Source organism: Chelonia mydas, chromosome 1 (genome assembly GCF_015237465.2).
Source record: "Chelonia mydas isolate rCheMyd1 chromosome 1, rCheMyd1.pri.v2, whole genome shotgun sequence".
In the NCBI taxonomy this organism is placed as follows: Eukaryota; Metazoa; Chordata; order Testudines; family Cheloniidae; genus Chelonia; species Chelonia mydas.
In genome coordinates this window covers 99,517,600-99,533,054 of record NC_057849.1, presented here as the reverse complement: position 1 = coordinate 99,533,054, position 15,455 = coordinate 99,517,600, and the positions used below count along the sequence as shown (strand labels likewise).

At 41.6% G+C, this 15,455-nt stretch overlaps 1 protein-coding gene across 1 annotated transcript in view; it reads left to right on the top strand.

Annotated features, from left to right (window-relative positions):
- The window catches only part of NALCN (sodium leak channel, non-selective), a 345,337-nt gene that overhangs the window by 248,236 nt on the left and 81,646 nt on the right, over window positions 1-15,455 (top strand). Inside the window, exon 16 of the mRNA XM_037896440.2 lies at window positions 14,065-14,201. Coding sequence (XP_037752368.1) covers window positions 14,065-14,201 — 137 coding nt within the window. The remainder of the gene's footprint in view (window positions 1-14,064; window positions 14,202-15,455) is intronic.

The following is a 15,455-nucleotide window of genomic DNA, read 5'->3' as shown; positions in this document are numbered from 1 at the left end:
AACTTCTGCTAGACACTCCTGCTGCTGTCTTTTTATGTGATTGTCTAGAGAGTAAATGAAGAAAACGCCATGAAATCACAGCATCCTGCTTCTTTTTCTCTATCTTTTCACTGTGAACTTTTGAGAAGAGAGATTTTAGGTGTTGCTTTTGTCCATGTTTTGGTCAATAAAACATCAGAATTTTAAAAAGGCCCAAAATTAAATAAACACGGGAGTTAAAAGTTAGCAATGCAAAAATATTACATTTGTTACTTGTTATATCACCAAGATCCCTCAAAGAGAGGTCTTAAATAGTTAAGAGGAAACAAAGTGGAAATAACTGTTTAGGGAAGATGAGAGATAACAATCAAAATATGAATTATATCAGCCAAGTCAAGGACCCTATGCTCAGAGTAGGGGTGGTGTGAGGTGTTGTGTCTCTACAACATACCTGTGGAATTCAAGCTCAGCTACATTGGAGTAGGTGGAGAAGATGAAGGCTGAGGTAGAAAGGCAGAGACCTAAATTGTATTAACTTGCACTGCTTTCCCCTTTCTCCTGGGAAGCCCCTTTTGGGATGGCCAGGGTAAGAAAAGCCCCTTCTCAGGGTTGCTGATGTAGGAGAATGGGGCCTTTAAGAAGCATGTAGAGTAATTGAAATGAGCTGTCTGACATGGAAGAAAAGTAAAAACTACACCTTAAAGTGGATTCTGAAATGTAAGCACCTGGAAGGAAACTGTTAAAGACCCAAAGATGGCTGTAAAAATGCAATACTTTCTTTGTAAAAATGAAAATACTTTAACCCAATCAGAGTTTTATAGAGATTTTCTTTCTCAAGGTAAACCCTGACTTTTTTTTACAAACATTTTCGCATACATTTTTTACAAACATTTTAATTTACAGCCTAAATAGATGGCAGCTAGCCAGTGCTCTGTGAACTGCTGTCTACAATATTAAGCATGGATCATTAGTACTGGGACACTTTATTTTGGAGTGCAATGGCTGCCTAGAAAGCAACCCATTTTAATAGGCTCTGTTGTGAGAGATTCAGTGGATTTGGAGGGGGCTATAGCCCTTAATGTTCCCTTTTTCCCTCTCATGCAAACCAAACCATAAACCATTAGATTTCAACACAAGGTGTGATAAATAAAGGGGGGATAGCTCCCTTTGATGGACACCCAGCCAGCCAGTTAGCTGTAAAATTCATCTTGGTAGCTGTTCTTTACTTCCTTTACCTATAAAGGGTTTAAAAGTCCCCCAGGTAAAGAAAAAAAAGTGGGCACCTGACCAAAAGAGCCAATGGGAAGGTAAACTTTTTAAAATTGAGAAAGCAGCTTTGCCTTTATCTGTTGTTCTCTGGGCTGGAGGGACAGAGCAGCCATGCTATAAGCAACTTAAGCCAGGTATGATCATAAATCATCAGATCATGCCTAGAACTACATATCTGAACTCCACATGTGTAAGTAGATCAGAATGTTTAGCTAGACGCAATTAGGGTTATTTCTTTTATTTCTTATTTGCTTGTGGACTCCTCTGTGCTAATCCCAGATGGTTTTGTTTGCTTGTAACCTTTAAGATGAACCCCCAAGAAAGCAATTTGGGTGCTTGATTTTTGGAACTGCTCTCTTAAAATCTAGCAAAATCCTAAATTCCAAATGTATTTTCTTTCTTTTTGTTTTTAATAAAATATACCTTTTTTTAAGAACAGGATTGGATTTTTGGTGTCCTAAAAAGTTTGTGCATGTTGTTGGATTAGCTGATAGCCACAGCTAATTTCCTTTGTTTTCTTTCTCAGCTCTTCCCCAGAGCGGGGGTGAAAGGGCTTGAGGGTACCCCACAGGAAGGAATTCCCAAGTGCTCCTTCCTGAGTTGAAAGGGGTTTTTTTGCATTTGGGTGGTGGCAGCGTTTACCAAGCCAAGGTCAAAGAAAAGCTGTAACCTTGGGAGTTTAATACAAGCCTGGACTGGCAAGTATTAATTTTTAAAATCCTTGCGGGCCCACTTCTGCACTCGGAGTGACAGAGTTGAGATTCAGCCTTGACACAAGGTGTAATCATTGCACATGGACACAGCAACCCTGACCTTTTGTGATCTGACAGCCATTGGTCATCTGAACCAGCAAGTCTGCAATATTAAGCATAAATGATCTAGCTGTTTTATCAGTCTTAACAGAAACCACCACCAACAGCATATTGAACATTTAAGGACAGCTGTTGAGTAGCCAATCAATTCACAGTGCTGTTTATGTTTTAGATAAGTCTTTGGGTCTGACTAGTTACTTGAAAAACTATGTTTTCAGAAGAGAAAAAGCAATATATTTGTTTGCTCACTTCATATCTTAGATCAGTTGCTGATTCATGAAAGAATACTTAGATGTGCTTAGAGCAGTGGCTCCCAAACTTGTTCCGCCGCTTGTGCAGGGAAAGCCCCTGGCAGGCCGGGCCGGTTTGTTTACCTGCCGCGTCTGCAGGTTCAGCCAATCATGGCTCCCAGTGGCTGTGGTTCGCTGCTCCAGGCCAATGGGGGCTGCGGGAAGCTGCGCGGGGCGAGGGACGCGGCTGGTAAACAAACCGGCCCAGCCCGCCAGGGGCTTTCCCTGCACAAGTGGAGGAACAAGTTTGGGAACCACTGGCTTAGAGTAAACAGGCTGCAGAAAGTAGCTGAAAATATATTTTTTTAAAGCTCATCCGAGCTGCACAGGAAACCAAAACTAGCAATGGTAGCTGTCATTTTTAAGCTCTGGGTAGTGATATCAGTAGTTTCACATAAAGCTCTTAAAAGGCTCTCACATGTCAGGTTTTCTGCATTTCCTGCAACACATTAATGTTAGTCTGCTACAAAACGGGATAACCGGGCAACAAAATGACAGAGGAAATTCAGTGTTGATAAATGCAAAATAATGCACATTGGAAAACATAATCCCAACTATACATATCAAATGATGGGGTCTAAATTAGCTGTTACCACTCAAGAAAGAGATCTTGGAGTCATTGTGGATAGTTCTCTGGAAACATCCACGCAGTGTGCAGCGGCAGTCAAAAAAGCGAACAGAATGTTGGGAATCATCAAGAATAAGACAGAAAATATCATATTGACTCTATATAAATTTGTGGTACGCCCATATCTGGAATACTGCATGCAGATGTGATTGCCCCATCTCAAAAAAGATATATTGGAAATGGAAAAGGTTCAGAAAAGGGCAACAAAAATGATTAGGGGTATGGAACAGCTTCCATATGAGGAGAGATTAAAAAGCCTGGCACTTTTCAGCTTGGAAAAGAGACAACTAAGGGGGGATATGAAAGAGATCTATAAAATCATGACTGGTGTGAAGAAAGTAAATAAACTACTTTCTCATAACAGAAGAATTAGGGTCACCAAATGAAATTAATAGGCGGCAGGTTTTGAAACAACAAAAGGAAGTATTTCTTCACACAACACACAGTCTAACTGTGGAACTCCTTGCCAGAGGATGTTGTGAAGGCCAAGACCATAACAGGGTTTAAAAAAAAACTGGATAAATTCATGGAGGATAGGTCCATCAATGCTATTAGCCAGGATGGGCAGGGATGGTGTCCCTAGCCTTGGTTTTGCCAGAAGCTGGGAATGGGCAACAGGGGATGGATCACTTGAGATTACCTGTTCTATTCATTCCCTCTGAAGCACTTGGCATTGGCCACGGTTGGAAGACAGAATACTGAGCTAGGTGGACCTTTGGTCTGACTCAGTATGGCCATTCTTCTGTTCATATGTTATTATAGAGTCAGTAAACAAACAATGAGGGCTAAATTTGCGTGGGATATACAGGATGTAAGTAACTGCAGTATGTGTCTGTAGGTTAATGTTTTGATCCTGTGCTATCTCTTTAAATCTAAAACATCACTGAAAATTCTTAGGTTACCATTTTGATCTTACAAGTCTTGTTTTTAGTATAATTTAAATCAGCGGAATAAAATTCTCTTCTTATTTATTTCTGTGACACCACTTTCTTCCAGTTGATTGCTGAGGCTATAGGTGAGTTTAGGAATCCAGTGGTGTTACATGGGTCTAACCAAGAACAGACTTAGCCTCCAGAATTGAAGTAAGATTTTCATTTGCATTTACACGTGTTTGTACTGCTTCCTTTCAAAACTTAAATATGCATCTTAGAAAACTTCACAGGTTAGGAGGAGCCATGTTCCAAAGAAATGGGGAAAAAATAGAAATAAGGGAGGGGGAAATGACAGGGACATTCTCCCAGTGTTTTCAAATCATGGAAATATTCAGGTTCAAAACCTGGGTCAATTTGAAGTCAGTGGAAGTTTTGACATTAAAGTCAATGGAGCCAAGATTTCATCCTAGGTGTATGTATAAAACTAACCATCACTTAGTGATCTTAATGATGATTATTATCTCCTCCTTTCTCACCACCCACTTGGTGTACAGATCAGTGTTGAGAACTCAAGATCCTCTGTAGGCACTTGAAATAATGCTACAAATTGAAGCTCACTGTCCGTCTCAGGAAGTGGAAAGCACAGATAACTGTAAAGTAGTGCTCAGCCTTTACCTGCCATAAAAGTACAGTGATATCAGATTATTATTGGCAGAGTGATTCAATAAATTTTCCATATAATGGTCAATCACTAGATAAGTTTCCTGAATCACTTTGCCATCAATCCACACTCATTGACTTTTTATGTTGAGTACAAGCTTAGGACAATATACATTCCATAGAAATGTTGACCTATCATTACTTCACTGTCTTCCAGAAATGTCCTCAAAGGGTGAAGGCCCAACAGAGAAAACATTCTCTCATCTGTCACCAGTGTTGGCAAGTGTGACTCACAGATCTTGTTCTACTGAGTCCTAAATTCGGCTACTCGGTCCTTCTCCTACTGTCCCTTCTCTGTTGAGCTCTGTAGAGAATGTGCTTTGTCCTTTTGAAAACTGAAAACATAATTCCATTGTGTCCTTCAGACCAGACTTCTTATGTGATCTTGGACAAGCCACTCAGGGCCAAATTCTCATTAACACTGTGGCCCCTTTACAGGCAGTGTAAAGAGGCTTTAGTGTAAAAATGTATCTGTCCCAGGATCTTCCTGTCTCTCACTTCCTTTATCCTACTTTGTGTCTGTCTAAAGCATTTAGAGTAAGCATTCAGAGTGAAGTGACTCTTTACTATGGTCTTGTCTACATTACGGGGGAAAGTTGGTTTAAGCTATGCAATTTGAGTTACATTAGTAGCATAACTCAAGTCAACGTAGCTCAGATCTACTTACTGCGGGGTACACATAATGCTATGTCGAAGGGAGACAGTCTCCTGTCAACTCCCCTTACTCTTCTTATTCCTGTGGAGCACTAAAGTCGACAGGAGAGCGATCTTCACTAGACCCGCTAAATCGCCCTCTGGTCTATCGATCGCCACAGCATCGATCCCCCGGTAAGTGTAGACAAGCCATATGTGTTTGCAAAGTACTTAGCACAATGAGGTCCCACCTCAGTTGTGGCCTCTAAGCACTACAATACAATATTTAATACAAACACTACTAAATAAATTAGAATGGGAACCTTTACTGGGGCACAAGAGAGGAGAGGTCCTCACCCTTATGCAACTGCTTAGCAGCCAGTCACAATCTGGACCATAATCAGTAAAGTATATAAGAAAACATGTGCAAATTAAAGTATGTTCTCTTTCAGCCAGCTCATGCAACTCCTATTCATATGAGCAGTCAGTTTGAAATCAGTGGGTCAAATTTGACACTCAGTTCGTGGGGTTACACTGAACGGATATCTATGTAGCCTGGTAGAAAGAGGAGGAGTATTACTACCGACCTTTTGCTTTTTAAACACATTTGGTTAATAGGGGAAACTATTTACAAAGTTTATTTTTCAATCTGCTTTTCTTTTTAAACATAAGTAAACTCCCCACTTTGGGGTGAAATCAGTATTTTCAGATAAATGTCTACTAAAATAAAGATGCTGATCTACCAGGAAAGATTGAATTCATCCTGAAAATGTTTTTGTGCTGTCCGAGTTGTCATATTTCTGAATTCATATCACGCTGGGAATGGAGCAATTAGTGGTTAGGAAGCTGGAGGCTCTCAAATCAGAGATGTCTCTGTTAAATAAATAAAAATGCTGGCAAAACAGTGCTTTAAACCATTCAATCAGTATGGTAACTTATCCTGCTTTCCCACAGACAGAAGTCTAGATAATCGTGCATGCAAGTTAATTAGTTATTTTGCATATCAAGGACCAGATCCTGCAGACACCCACTAGCATTAGTATTTGCAGGACTAGGCTCTGAGCGTCTGACCTTTAATAAGGAAATCCTGCAGAATTTGAAGCCCGTTCGGGGCCCATTCTGCGCTACTATGGAGGAAAGGAAGCAAGCAGAGGAGTTAGAGGGGAATAAGAGTGTGGCCCCTACCAGCTACCTATACTATGGAAAGCAGTAGGGATGGGACAGGAGCTACATCCCCTCTCATGTATTTATGTGAGGAGTGGACAGGAAAGGAAAAGAATGGGAGCAGCCTTGGCTCCACCTTCAGGCTGGCATGGTGGGGAACATACAGTGTGGGTGCAGGGTACTTCCCCTTGGAGCAGGGGGAAATCAAGAAGTAGATGGTCACTTTCTGAGTTTCCAATCTGCTCCTGAGGCCGTGCATCCCCCACAGCTGAAGCACATGGCAAAGGCACAATTGACCCCTTAACAAAGTATGAAAAGCTTCATTCTTATTTGTACCTGAGCACAGCCTCTTAAATAAAATGTGCCACTCTATCGTAGTGTTATTTAAAATATTTAACACCTTCGTTTACAAAAAATAAGAAACAGTCTTAATATTTATCGTAAGTGAAGCACCAAGTACGCTCAGAATCAGAATTTTTTACTTATTCCACCATTGCCTTGAGGGAGTTAAAATGCCTTCAGTGTGCTGCATTCCATTCTGCACTAAAAATAACACGTTCGTTCTGGCAGGATGAGATACCCTCTAGACTGTAGTATGAGCAATTATGTTTGGGAGCAAAACAGCACCGATCAAAATGTCCGGATGAGCTCTTCTTTTTTCACTTGTTTTTAAGTTCTTTGATTAAAAAAAAGAGGGCATTGAGACATTCTGAGAATATTTGCAAATGCCTAGATGTATTTATCTTTCTGTTGTAGATATCCTAGTATCAATTTCTAAATGTGTGTTTTGGGTCTGATTTTCAGCCCAACCTCAACCCTTTCAAAAAGGCTGAGCACCCACAAATCCCATTAAACCTTTGAAAATCAGGCCATCTTTATATAAGTGCCTTAATAGAGTAGTAAAGTTTGAAAAAAATATATACACATGCCTTACTGGAAAATAGTTTTAAAAACCCATGACAATCTTGACAGCACCAACATTTCCAGATATAATTTAGCACCTCTAATGAGCTTTCTTGTGTTAGGTTTTCTCAAACTTAAGTTAGGCATGCCTTAATTCCATATAGCTATTTTATCTATTGTCAGTAGCAAGGAAGGACACCATATACCTGTTTAGATAGTGAGTCCTACTTAGAAGGTTTTACTTGCATGCCAAATGACTATGGTTAAGATTCTGTTATGGGTTTTTAAATCAGGTGAAAATCAGGGACAGGTCACAAGCAATAAACAAAAATTCATGTAAGCCCATGATTTGTCCGTGACTTTTACTAAAAATACCCAGGTGTGGGGGGAGGAATACCAGTCAGAGCACTGCCAGGGGCTGGCCTCTGGCAGCTGCTCCAGCCACACCTCTGCTCCTGCAGCAGGGGCTGCCTGCCACTGCTCCAGTTCTAGGGGGCCTGACTGAATCCCGGCCGCCTCTTCAGTCCTGGAGCCACTGCTCTGGCAGCCCCAGGACTGATCGCCAGCTGCTGCTCCAGCAGCCCTAGACTGATCGCCAGCTGCTGCTCTGGCAGCCCCAGGGACCACTGCCGGCTGCTGCTCCGGCTCCCTTGCTCCAGCAGCCCCGGGGCTGACCGCTGGCCATTGCTCTGGTGGCCCTGGGAACTGTGGTTCTCGTAGCCCTGATGACCGTTGCTCCAGTGGCCGGAAGACCACTGCTCCAGTTGCCCCAGGGTGGACCTCCAGCCAGCTGCTCCAGCAGCCCTGGGGCCAACTGCCAGCCCCTGCTCCAGTGGTCCCAGGGCTGACTTCCAGCAGCCTGAGGGTGTGTCTGCCACTCCTATGGCAGCCCCTGCTCTAGCAGCCATGAGGCTGACTGCCAGCCGCTGCTCTGGTGGTCCTGGGACCAGTACTTTGGAGGCCCTGGTGCTGACAGCTGCTCCAGCCCTGCCACTGCGGAAGAAGTCACAGTAGGGTGACTAGGTGTCCCGTTTTCGAAGGGAACATCGGATCGAAAAGTGATCCTGTCAGCTCCAGTCGGCACCGCTGACCGGGCAGTTAAAAGCCCAGTCGGTGGTGCTGTGGGGCTAAGGCAGGCTAGTCCCGACCTGTCCTGGGGCACTGCACTGTGACCCAGAAGTGTCCAGCAGGTCTGGCTCCTTGGCGGGGGGGTGGGGGTGGTATGGGGCTCCGTGCGCTGCCTGAGCACCGGCTTTCCTGGCCAATGGGAGCTAGGTGGATGGTGCCTGTGGGCGAGAGCAGTCTGCGCCGTGGAGCCTCCTGTCGTCCCCCAATGCCTAGGAGCCAGACCTGTTGGCTGCTTCCAGGGTGCAGTGTGGTGCCCCAGGACAGGCAGGCAGCCTCTATTAGCCCTATTGCACCACTGACTGAGAGCTGCCCAAGGTAAGCCCATTCCCCAACCTCCAGCCCCAACCTCCCACCCTGAGTCCCCCCCACCAAGAGCCCCCTCCTGCACCCAGAACCCCTCATCCCTGGCCCCACCCCAGATCCCACACCCCCAGCCCAGAACCCTCACCCCTCCTGCACCCCAACCCCCTGCCCCAGCCCAGAGCCCCCTCCCACACCCTGAACCCCTCATCCCCAGCCCCACCCCAGAGCCCACTTGCAGGCCTCTCCCACACTCCTAATCCCTCTGCCCCACCCTCCAGCCTGGAGTCTCCTCCTGCACCCGAAACCCCTCATTCCCAGTCCCACCCCAGAGCCCACACCCCCAGCCAGAGCCCTCACCTCCTCCTGCTCTCCAACTCCCCGCCCTAACCCAGAGCCCCTCTCCCACACCCTGAACACCAAATTTCTGACCTCACCCTGGAGCCCTCACCACCTCCCGCAACCCAACCCCCTGTCCCAGCCCTGTGAAAGTGAGTGAGGGTGTGGGAGAGTGATCCACCAAGGGAAGGGGAGTGTAGTGAGCCCAGGGCAGGGCTTCGGGGAAGGTGACGGGGCCTAGGGGAAGGGGCGGGGCTAGGGTGTTCGGTTTTGTGCAATTAGAAAGTTGGCAACCCTGAGTCACGGAGGTCCCAGAAAGTCATGGAATCTGTGACCTGCATGTCAGCATCGTACCCTTACAAATGACTAAAACACAGTGAATACAAATGGAGGAATCCTCAGCCCCCAGCGTATTCTCTAGCCCCAGGACACCTGCATAGGAAGTTCAAAGCAGCTATTTCCTCAGTATAAGCCAAAATAGATGCAACCTCATGTTCCCTGTGCAACTCTTTTTTTCCTATGATGCTTTGGAGCAGAGAATACTGGAGAGCAGATCTTGGCCACCCTGGTAGATCAAAAATGAAAAAGTCTTCCTAATAAAACACAATGAAGGTCTCTTGATAAATCTGTTTTTCCCAATGGACTATAGTGATGATAGTATCCATCTGGCATGCTGTTTTACAGAGCGTATAAGAATTAAAATCTAGTAGCCTAATTTATTGTTGAATACATATTTACTTTTCTGTGAATGCTTTTTGCTGCATTTAAAATGTAAATAACTTATTGGAAAGAGCATTTCAGTGTGAGCGCAGTTAAACATTTATTTTTTTCTGGTTCAGTAGCTCTGCCATTATACAAGGTGTGTAATGTTGGAAATTTTGTAGCTGAAATGCACACCAATACATTTAAGAAAGGATAAAAGATTTTCATTGAAACAACAGCTATATTTTGTTGAATTTAAATTAACAGCAGTCAAATTGGAGTCCTTATTTTCAGAGAGTTTGTTCAAACGAAATTTGAAAATAAGATTAACTTGAGATTTCCAGATGACTATGTTTCTATTTAAAGCATTTTGTGTATTGTGGGAGAGGGAAGATCTAATGTTAAACGCTAATAATAATGTAATAATTTTAAAAATGACTGGTTATTAATCAACATAATATATCAAATTTATTCCTGTTGTAACTCACCGAAGTCCATGGAGTTAAACTAAGCATTACTTTATTCAAGAGTTTATTTTCAATGTTCTTCAAAGTTTACTTGCTGTTACTGAAATCATTCCAGGTTATGACAGATGTGTACTAAGGCAGAATCACATTTTGTCAGTATATTGTCTGTAAAGAAATATAAAAACAGCCTAAAAGAAAAAAATGTCTTTCTTAAGGGGAAACTGAAAATTTCAGAGTGCAAATACTAATTAGATGCATGTTTAAAACACTCTGATACTGTAGAGGTAAATGAAAAAGGGACTATCTCTTGTTCCATCTCCTCATGCTGTCTCATGTAAAACTTGCTTTCTGGGACAGGAAGTTCTATTCATCTGTGGCCAAGGTGGGGGTGAGGGCCCTCCCATTGTGCCCCTGACCCCCATCCCCAACAGGGAGAAAGGGAGGATCAGCACTAGGAAAGCTGCCTTTCTGTGCCACCTAGAGCCCATAATAAATAAATAATGTGTTAATTAAATTTGTGACTGAACTCCTTGGGGGAGAATTGTATGTCTCCTGCTCTGTCTTACCTGAATTCTGCCATATATTTCATGTCATAGCAGTCTTGGATGATGACCCAGCACATATTGTTTATTTTAAGAACACTTTCACTGCAGATTTGACAAAACATAAAGAAGCTACCAATGTGAGATTTCTAAAAATAGCTACAGCACTCGACCCAAGGTTTAAGAATCTGAAGTGCCTTCCAAAATCTGAGTGGGACAACATGTGGAACATGTCATCAGAAGTCTTAGAAGAGCAACATTCAGATGCAGAAACTACAGAACCTGAACCCATTAAAAAAGAAAATCAACCTTCTGCTGATGGCATCTGACTCAGATAATAAAAATGAACATGCATCAGTCCACACTGCTTTGGATTGTTATCAAGCAGAACCTGTCTGGAATGGTGGTTGAAGCATGAAGGGGCATATGAATCTTCAGTGCATCTGGCACGTAAATATCTTGCGACACCGGCTACAACAGTGCCATGCGAACGCCTGTTCCCACTTTCAGGTGACATTGTAAACAAGAAGGCGGGCAGCATTATCTCCTGCAAATGTATACAAACTTGTTTGTCTGAGCAATTGGCTGAAAAAGAAGTAGGACTGAGTGGACTTGCAGGCTCTAAGTTTTACATTGTTTTATTTTTGAATGCAGATTTTTTTTATACATAACTCTACATTTTAAGGTGAACTTTCATGATAAAGAGATTGCACTACAGTACTTGTATGAGGTGAATTGAAAAATACTATTTCTTTTGTTTTTTTTACAGTGCAAATACTTGTAATAAAAAATAAATATAAAGTGAGCACTGTACACTTTGTATTCTGTGTTGTAATTGAAATCAATATAATTTAAAATGTAGAAAAATCCAAAAATATTTAAAGAAATGGTATTCTCTTATTCTTTAACAGTCCGATTAATCACAATTAATTTTTTTAATCGCTTGGCAGTCCTCGTTGTAAACAATAGTTGCCATATTTCTATAGATCCTGTATCTTTAAAAAGATATATGTCTTTGTCGTAAGCTGAAAAAAACAGGAGCTGAAATGTGAAGGATTTAAGCAATGACACAGAACAGGATGTGTGTCATGCAGAGCAAATATTACACCCTAGACTTGTTGAGAGGCACTAAGTGAAGCTAAATGCGTTCAGCTTCCTAATATATAATATTATCTCAGCATGACTGATGCTGAGATATTCTGTAGAATAGCTTTGAGTTCAGATTATTTTTAAAGCATGTTTTTAATCATTCTGCCTTTCAAAAAGCGTATATTTATGTAACATTGCTTAGCTCTTTTATAGTATGGGTTGTCTGCTGCACTGGAACATCAGATACCATTTTAATCTATCACAAACTCCCTGTTTTTGTATTTAGATATAAAATGCAAAGCTGTGGGCTCCCGTGAATAGCAATCATTTCCTGTGAGGGACATTTTCTCTCCATGTTACAGTCTGCATATATCTACATTTACTTGTCATTAATGTAGAAGGTAGAGATTGAAAAGACTGAGTGACAAGAACCGGAAAACTTGTGCCAATGAGAATTTCCACTGGGTTAAAAAAAAAAGCTATTCTAGCTCTAGAAAAGCCCTCTTAGATCATCCAGTCCATTTCCCTGAGAGTGAAGGATTTTTCCCTCCACTACACTGGCATTTCAAGGGTCCTGTTTATTCTAAGTACCAAGTGATGAGGCATTGCTCTTGAGAAACCTTTCCAAGGCCTACACGCCATTCTTACTGCTACTCTAGATTTCTGTCAGCATTAGTGCCTCCCCAGTGTCTTCTCTCAATGAATATGTTGCAACATATTTTCCCCTTGGATTATTAACTTGCATTTTTAAAATTGAATCTCCATTTGTTATTGTCTGTCCATGTTTCTAATATCTCTTTTTTCTTTTAATTTCCCTGTCCTCACTGGTATTTTCAACTCCTCCCAATTTAATATCCAATTAATTTAATTAATAGCATGATTTCTCCCTTTTGAGGATCATTAATGAAGATATTAAATAAGAATGGACATAGAGTTGATCTCTGCAGTGCCCCACTAGACACCTTCTTCCCCAACTCGGTGTACTACCATTTATCATTACCCCATATTTATTGTTCTTCAGTTTTTAGTCCACATGACAGTTCACATCTATGCTAATTTGAATTAATATTCAGAAAAATCTTCCACCAGAAACTACTATACTAAAACCTTTACTAAAATCTAAATATATGAAATATACAGCATTCTTGCCATACACTCATTTCACAATTCTCTTAAAAAATCAAGATTCGATGCCCATGCTATAATGGACAAAGGAGAGTTGATCCTTAGGGTATGTCTACACAGCATTCTGGAGCCAGCAGGAGTGAACCTCCCAGCCTGGCTCAACAGGAAGTGGGGTGGGCTTCAGTGCCTCAACCCAAACTGCAACTTCAAAGTGCTGTCTCTACAGGTATTTTTAGAGCGTTAGCACAAGCCCTGCTAACTGGAATTTGTTACCTCGGGACTGCAAGGCTTGCTCCCGATCTGTGCAAAATGTTGTGTAAACACACCCTATTGTATGAAAGACCACAGTTAGACGTGTGCTATTAGATTTCCAAACCTTAGTGTACTATGTTCAATTAGACAGAAATTGATATTTTTAATGTTAAGTTCTTCAATTAAAAAAAGTGTTTCACCATAAAAGCTTTGGTCCGTGTAGTGGCCCTTTCTGACTTGGCATTTTGTTGCCATAAAATGGTTAGGTGACCCTACATGATAATCAGAATGCAATAGTTATATCTCCATCTGCTTTTTCAGATACCATTAGATATAAGTATAGCAATATTTAGTAGATCCATCCGTAAGTGATTTTCCTATTGCAATCATAATCTGAGGTTTTTCTAAAGATTTTAATCCTCAGTTCGTTTATCTACATTATGCTCTATCTGAATATCCCAAAGCTGTCAACATTCACAAAAAGCTGAGTCACATAAGACAAAACATGAATATTTATTTTCTTTTTTAAAGCGTTAGGGAACTGTGAAGAAAATACAGAAGTAAACATACATAATACAAAGCTAATATGCCTCATGATTTAAAACTGAAATGGTTAGAAATGCCTCTCATCTTATGGCTTTTAGATAATGGACTGGTATGGTTTGATATCTGTCAGTGCCTCTAACACAAGTAAATTAATGAACTCTGAGCAACAAAACTACCCTCTGTAGTTCTTTGCTGCCATCTTCTGTCTCTTCAACTGATTGCTGTTATTATTCTTTGAATTCTGAAAAATAAAACTTATATTTAGAGTAAAATTTCCTTTTTTTTTTCTTTTTTCTTTTTTAAGCTAAAGCAAAGTGAAGCCAATGCTGATACTAAGGAAAAGCTTCCACTGCGTCTACGTATATTTGAAAAATTTCCTAACAGGCCACAAATGGTGAAAATCTCCAAGCTTCCTTCAGATTTTACAGTTCCAAAAATAAGGTATAAAATACATCCTTTCTTTATGTGCTGGAGATTTGTTAATTACCAGCACACACAGTAGTGCCAGGGACATATAACAGTTTTTCTCCCAAAAATTAAGCAGATAATTTTAGAAATCAGAATCAAAACATTGTATTTAGAGGTGAGAGTGGGTGACTTTTCATTTGTCTCTCATTTTTACTTCCCAAAAAATATCACCTCCTCTCTTTTTTACATGGCTTTAGTGCTCATGAAAGGAATGAATAATAGTCCTGGAAGTCATTTATCTGCACGCAAGTAGAGTATATTGGAAAGAGCATTTCTGCAGATGAGAAAGTAGTTTCTCTTCAGCCTCATTTGTTTTTTTAGCTTCTTTTCTAAGACCCCGAGCAAAAGTTCTAAAAATCAATGCCAGTGTGGGTTTTTTAATTATCTGGTCATCTGAGTCCACCAAATCACCTCGCATAGAACACTGAACAGCTGTCAGAGGGTAACAACTTTTGACCATTACCTGACTGGACTGGATTTGCACTGGGGATAACTTTCCTTCAAAAAATGACCCAAAAAACTCAGAGGTCAGAGTTTCTGTTGTACCCAGCTTATGAGAGGGGACAGGTAGGCATTGGGGAGCCAGTTGTAGTTCACTGAATCTTTGAAAGCAGCCTGGGGACTGCTATAACTATGCACCATCTGCAACTGTTCCCAAGGGACCTTTTGCCAGATGAGGATAGCTGGAGCATAGCACACTCCATCCCTAGCCCCCTCTACACCCTTCTCCACCCAAGTTCCCCCTACACCAATAGCTGTAGGGAGCACGGTGTAGGAGATGGCTGTGCCAGCTCTATTATCACTGGGGATTCTCCTGTGCTGGGGAGACCACAGGTAGGCCAGTTGGGGCTGTCTTCAAATCTTTTGTGTCATCTGAACTGTGCAAAAGGTGTGGTACAGGCCAAAATATCTGCCTCTGAGGGATTAAAATAAAACACTGTTAAATTTTAAGGTAAAGATCAGACATATTTTAGTGTATTTCCAAAACCCCGATTACGTACATATTGAGTTTTTGCTTCTTTTTTAAACAGTGTATCCGTGATCTTTGTTGGCTTTGTCTGATTTTTTTTTCCCTGTGTTTTTCCAAATGTATATGTGGGTAGGTAATTGAGACCTAGTGTTGCTGCTAGCCATCGAAAAAAAAATCAAGCTATGGACAGAAGAATAAAATCTTCAAAATGAATTCGTTGTACTGTGTAGAACTATCACTCCAGAGAAGAGTTGGTT